Here is a 6,332-nt window from a genome sequence, read left to right as displayed (position 1 = left end):
TTTACACTAGTGAATATCACCTACCTGATATATTGTCCCTGATGAATGTAGTCTACGAATTGCGCCAAAAGAAACTAACAATGTTCTTGTTAAAATCATTCAAAATTGATCACAACACTTGCAGGAAAAACGTTAGTTTAAATACCAAGCCGGTTTATTCTGGCTAAAAACAGCTGGCTTCTGCTGGATTGAATGTCAAAATGCAACACACATACAGAATGCAACAAAATGCAAAAGTGCATTGAGAAGCTCTCTATCTATCACGCTAAGAAATGATTACACAGGATTTCGCCGGCATCTGATAAAAAAATCAATTTGCTTGATTATTTATTTTTCTACCGAACGGAATGCATAAATTATATACTATACAACTTTTGCACAATTTAGATATATTTCGGTTATTGGCTGTTTGCATAGATATGAGTGCACTAAATTTGGCTAATAAATCCTTATAAATATCTATAGATTACAAACTACATGCACAACAGTCTTGAATGCAATTTCAGAAACAAAATGTTCAAAAGCTTTGAAAGGTTTGAAAGCTCTTGCTTTCTCTGGCATTGTAAACGACACTGATGATTTCATTTCAATTTGGCCGTTTCCCATTTCCACTAAAAAAGATTTGCCTAGCACGCTTTAGCGGTGCTAATGTTTTTATGAAAACTATAAAAAAGGGCATAAGCCCGTCGTAGTGCTCTATTTGTCCTATAAATAGACCGTTCCGATAATTATAAATATACTTTGTTTATTGGAAAATCCGTTTTTTCGACTTTTTACCGTTTAATGAAAAAATAATAATGAAGTGAGCCAGACTAGGGCTGAAAACCAAAAGATATTTTAGTTACTAGATAAAGATTGTCGCTGTCGTCGCTGTCCGAAACATCTTTTGCTGGCGAGGATAGGGGAGCTAAATTTCAAAGAAGGAAAATCCATACGATTTGACAGGTATGTACCACACATGTTTCGGACAGCAGAACAAAGGGAACCGTAGCGACAATCTTTATCTAGTAACTAAAATATCTTTTTGAAAACCTCTTAAATAAAGACAACAACAAAATTAGATAATAGCGTGGAACGTGGAAGCACCAGATTTGACGCAGGTCCAAACCTGGCGCACTTTCATATCAAATGATTCATAAAACTTATTAAACAGATATCAAAGAATTAAGCTAGATGACTTAATTTGCACTTCTTCTTTGCATATATTTATGATATAAAATGCACATTACATATTGAAGAAAAATTAACATACCCGAATAAAATATTGGAGGTTATACTCCTTCCTAATACGTCAATTTTTCGCTTTCTTAGACACAGTGCTGAGGATCGAATGATCATTTTTTAGTGCAAAATGACTTTTGTGAGAATTTTCTATCCCTGCCTTTAAACAGCTGAGCATTATGAGTACAGCTTACTTTTAAGCTTTTAAAGCTGAACATTGAATTTGAAACATTCGAACGCATTTTTCGACTAAAATATCCTGCGTCAAATTGGGCTTACAATGCATTGTGATGTTCTTAAGCAATCTTATCAGACGAATAGACAAAGCTGTGCGTAGAAACTTCAATAGTAAGCAATATGTATTAATTTTGTTTTCTACCTATAATATTAGTCATGGGATTACTTCACTAAGTGTCCAGCTCATGGTTATATGGCTAATACTGAGGACACACCTGTGGTATTTGTACCATGGTACAAGGCGACAAGAAAATAATTCCAGGGCTATCTTTAATGAAGACAATAATATGTATGCGGCATTAATTTCAAGATTCTTATAGCATGGTACGAATACCATCAGTGTGTCATTAGTATAACGGTGTCTTCGATTTTGATGCATTTTTTTAAATCTATGACAAAAGGTCGAAAGACGAAAGGTCGAAGGGACAAAAGGTCGAAAGCCAAAAGGTCGAAAGGACAAAAGGTCGAAAAGACAAAACATCGAAAGGGACAGAATGTCGAAAGGACAAAAGGTCGAAAGGGACAAAAGGTCGAAACAGACAAAAGGTCGAAAAGGATAAAAGGTCGAAAAGGACAAAAGGTCGAAAAGGACAAAAGGTCGAAAAGGGCAAAAGTTCGATCAAGAACAAGTTGAAAATAAATTGAGTGTATTCCAAAGGAATTTGTGATATGCATTTAACTTCAAGCAGAAATAATACACTTATCTCATCAATCAAAGTTTAAGAATGAGAAATTTTAAAAGAAGAAATAATTACTATGGAACAATATTCTGAATATCTAGACCAGATCTAGAAGACCAGATCTAGAAGATCCAGACAATATTTTGAATATCGACCTTTTGTACTTTCGACTTTTTGTCTTCCGACCTTTTGTCACTAATTCGTTTTTTTAACGCGTTTCTTACGCGGGATTTAGTAATTATACAGTTTTTCTATGCTGGTTTTTCGATTTTGCAAGAAAACAATTGTATAATAATTTAGGCTGTGAACCATTCCAGCGATTCTTTTAACTTTTAGTTAAAATTTGACAGTTCGATGGTTAATTTCCCATCGTGGTCAAAATTTTACCCCGAAGGCGACCCATTTGAGTTTTGACAGATTGATAGTTATTTGGAACAAAATAGATTTGGTGCCAATTTTCTCGCGAAGAAAGTTTAACTATCGAACTGTCAAATCAGACCATGCTACGGAGCAGGGTTATTTTTAACCACAGAGAAATAACCATCGAACTGTCAAATTTTAACTAAAAGTTAAACTAATCGCTGGAATGGTTCACAACCTTAGGGGCCATCCACAAAGTACGTCACGCTCATAGGGGGAGGGGGGTTCCGAGCAGCGTGACGACTCATACAAAAATTTTAGAGGTTTAATACAAAAAGTGTGACAAAGGGGGGAGGGGGGTCGAAAATCGCCAATTTTTGCGTGACGTACTTTATGGATCTTCCCTTAGTATCATACAATTCAATTTACTTTCATTGTACGAAATCAGGGATTGAACTTATCATTTCATTATCATTTAGTATTCAGCCAATAACTCATTCCAGAGGCGGAATTCCTACCGAATCGGAACCCAACTAACATTTAATGTCAATGTGAATGTTATTTCAACTCGTCTATACGGCTTCAAGCTGAATATGTGTGCTATACATATAATCAAGAACTTCTATTCAATTCTTTTACCAGCAAATCTGGCGAATCTATTCAGATATTTTTGACGTGCCTGCACAACTACTTTACAGCATGTTACACTCAATCTTTACTAAACCATTTACTAATATAATTCGTTTCAATGGCACTTATTCAGATTTTTTGAATCTGTTAAATAAGTTTTATACAACCACTGAATTCAATTTGATAAAATATGATTTGAGAGGAGAGTAAATTTCAGAGTTTATTTAATGTTTTTTTTGTGAAAACTGAAATATCAATTTGTTGCTCCCTAGGATTCGAACCCCTGATCTCCTGATTCAATGGCTGTCATCACCGTTACATTGACATATCTTCTTCTTCTTCTTCTTATTGGCATTACATCCCCACACTGGGACAGAGCCGCCTCGCAGCTTAGTGTGCATTAAGCACTTCCACAGTTATTAACTGCGAGGTTTCTAAGCCAGGTTACCATTTTGCATTCGTATATCATGAGGCTAACACGATGATACTTTTATGCCCAGGGAAATCGAGACAATTTCCAATCCGAAAATTGCCTAGACCGGCACCGGGAATCGAACCCAGCCACCCTCAGCATGGTCTTGCTTTGTAGCCGCGCGTCTTACCGCACGGCCAAGGAGGGCTCAACTTTGACATATGTACACTCTGAAAAATCTTCACGTCATATTTACCTGAAAACAAATGTGGTTCTCATCCACCATACTTTTCACGTAAGAGTGACCTGAATGACAAGTAACCTGAACAAATTTTAGTTCCCTTGAGTTACGTGATTTATCCGGTGACTCTGACTGGATCTTCCAGTACTAATGACGTGAAGCTTGAAAGTAGTTACGTGTTTGATCAGGTGAACCTGACGTGATTTGGTCGTACTGGTTACTTGAAATTTTAGTGAAAGCTACAAGAGAGCAGGTAACCACTACATGTTTTGAAATGTATTGAAATATAGTGATTTTGGAATGAATGCAAACATGAACAGGGACTTCCTATAAAAGGGAATCTTTTTCACGTTGTTGATGCATTGATACATTGAAATGCCGTCATTTGGTCATTGCGCTTTGGAGTTATTGCAGAAGCACTGTTGAAGAAAAAACAAAGTTATCGGCGGATGTTGAATGGAATTTATCAGATTTGTTGAGAAATGATTTCAATGAGAATAGCTGAGAATTTTAAAACCAGTTTTTTGCTCGAAAATAGCTAATATTGCCGCTGTTAATTAAACAAAAAGTAGTGGAAACTAGACTACAACGCGATCGGAAAACTGTAGCTCTAGACTTCCAAGCAGCTTACTTTTCTTTCACATCATTTTTCAACGATTCTAATAAATTTTATCCAACCTCCATTGATTTTTTCCAAGGAGGAAAAATGCAGGTACGGAAAATATCACTTACCTCCGCGAAGCCTCATTATGTTTAGGTTATGTATCATTCATTGTTTACAATGCAGGTCTTCCGCAAATGCCGAAGCTGCAATCACACTAACACAATCTCACTTAAATTGTTTACGTGGGTATACAGTCATATTCACCAAGATTTTTAGTAAAAGTTACGTGAATTTCAGGTGAGCATTACTAACGTCACGTAACAATCGTCGTTTGTTCAAGACAGACGTGTTACGTGATTTTTCACGTGAATATGACGTGATGATTTTTTAGAGTGTAAATAACAAAGAAAATGATGGATGTGATGTGCATCTTCGCATACCCTATAGGTTATTTTGCTAACGCTATTTTCGAATTCATGATGTATAAACGTTAGAAAGAGGCCTACATGCTGTTTTTAGCAAATAAGCTTAAAAATTTAATTTCAGCATTGCTTCAACCATTATTCAAACATCTATCAACATGTTCTGTTGGCTAACTTTTATGCATCATCAATCGCTGACATTGTTTTTAGACAACATTTTCTCGATCTGTATAGATGCTACTCTGCTGCCAATCGTTTAACAGTAGCCGTCAACAGAAATATCGCTTCTAAATGGCTTGTTTTCTTACACTATCTGCTAGCATTGATGACAGCGCTTTGTCAGTTGCTATAAGAGCAGGTGAAAACCTTTGTAGCTGCATTACAGAAATCAATAGCTCATACACAGCTCCGGCAACAAAAATCAAATGTAAACATTGTGGTTTTGAAGTTCCGAATTACGAATTACGCTATATTGTTTGTTAGTGCTATAACAACAGGGAAAACGTTTTCATTGTGAATGCTACTCTCCGTAATATGGGAAGTTGCTAACAAGCAACTCAATTACATACATGAACTCTCAACCGATGAGCTTTGTTGCTAGTTCAGACAGAGTTGTTTTATGAATATATGAAAGCTACATAAACGATAAAAGATGAAATATATTCGGCACAAACTGACTAGCTGATAGATATTTGGGAAATAGTCGAGTTGAAGTTTAGGGGATTATTTGCGGAGACTTTTCTTCTATTCAACATTGGCTGCTTTTATTCAAATATTATACAGCCAAAGGCTAGAAGTTGAAGCTTTTAGCAACAGAATTGTATCGTAAACCTTTTAATTCAGAATTATTGAGAAAGAAACCCAAAAAGTGTTGCAAGTCACCCCGTTTGACGAAACATACAATGGTCTCAAATTCATACCGCATTTTTTTATATAGCAGCAACATTTGTAAGTAACATTTTTTTGAGAACCCAGAATCATTTTACTGCGTGATGCTGTTCCCAAATGGGCACTACATATTTTTCTATGGACGTTTCAACTTTGTCAGATCTCAAGTGCGCGAAATTAGGGTACTTCACGGTTTACCGAGTACCGAGTCCTAGGATAGTTCTTTCAACTCTACCGAACACAAAAACAAATCTACTATCAATCAGTTTGAATTATTATAATGATTTATTTAGTTTCTGTTGTTTTACCACATATTTAGTAATAATAGTATTTGTTGAATTTGATCGACACTTGCACTGCGCATGGTTGGTTCAAATCAGTTTTATACGCTTCTCTACATACTTAGCTATAATACAGGTTTATTATTTTCTTTCATCTTGTTTTTTATTTTCTATTAAGAATAATTTCTGCTTTCTGAGTTTTGAATTCTCTTCAGTGTTTGCTATTTTCTTCATTACTACCTCTGTCTAAATGTTTTGTGGTATAATGCATAAGGTTGCTTTTATTTTTATAATAGTTTACATAATTATTTGCTTAATGTTTTATTTTTTAGGATGACGCAGCTCACTTTATTTTG

General features: G+C 35.4%; 1 protein-coding gene across 1 annotated transcript in view; it reads right to left on the bottom strand.

The window, feature by feature from the left end:
- The window catches only part of LOC134203475 (ADP-ribose glycohydrolase OARD1-like), a 32,739-nt gene extending 32,458 nt beyond the window's left edge, over positions 1-281 (bottom strand). Inside the window, exon 1 of the mRNA XM_062678347.1 lies at positions 25-281. Within this exon, the coding sequence (XP_062534331.1) occupies positions 25-99 (75 nt within the window). The 5' untranslated portion in view covers positions 100-281. The remainder of the gene's footprint in view (positions 1-24) is intronic.
- Positions 282-6,332: the final 6,051 nt, after the last annotated feature.

The sequence above is a fragment of the Armigeres subalbatus genome, unplaced genomic scaffold (genome assembly GCF_024139115.2).
Source record: "Armigeres subalbatus isolate Guangzhou_Male unplaced genomic scaffold, GZ_Asu_2 Contig1871, whole genome shotgun sequence".
NCBI lineage: Eukaryota > Metazoa > Arthropoda > Insecta > Diptera > Culicidae > Armigeres > Armigeres subalbatus.
The sequence above is the reverse complement of the archived record's forward strand: the minus strand, read 5'-3'. Positions and strand labels throughout refer to the sequence as shown.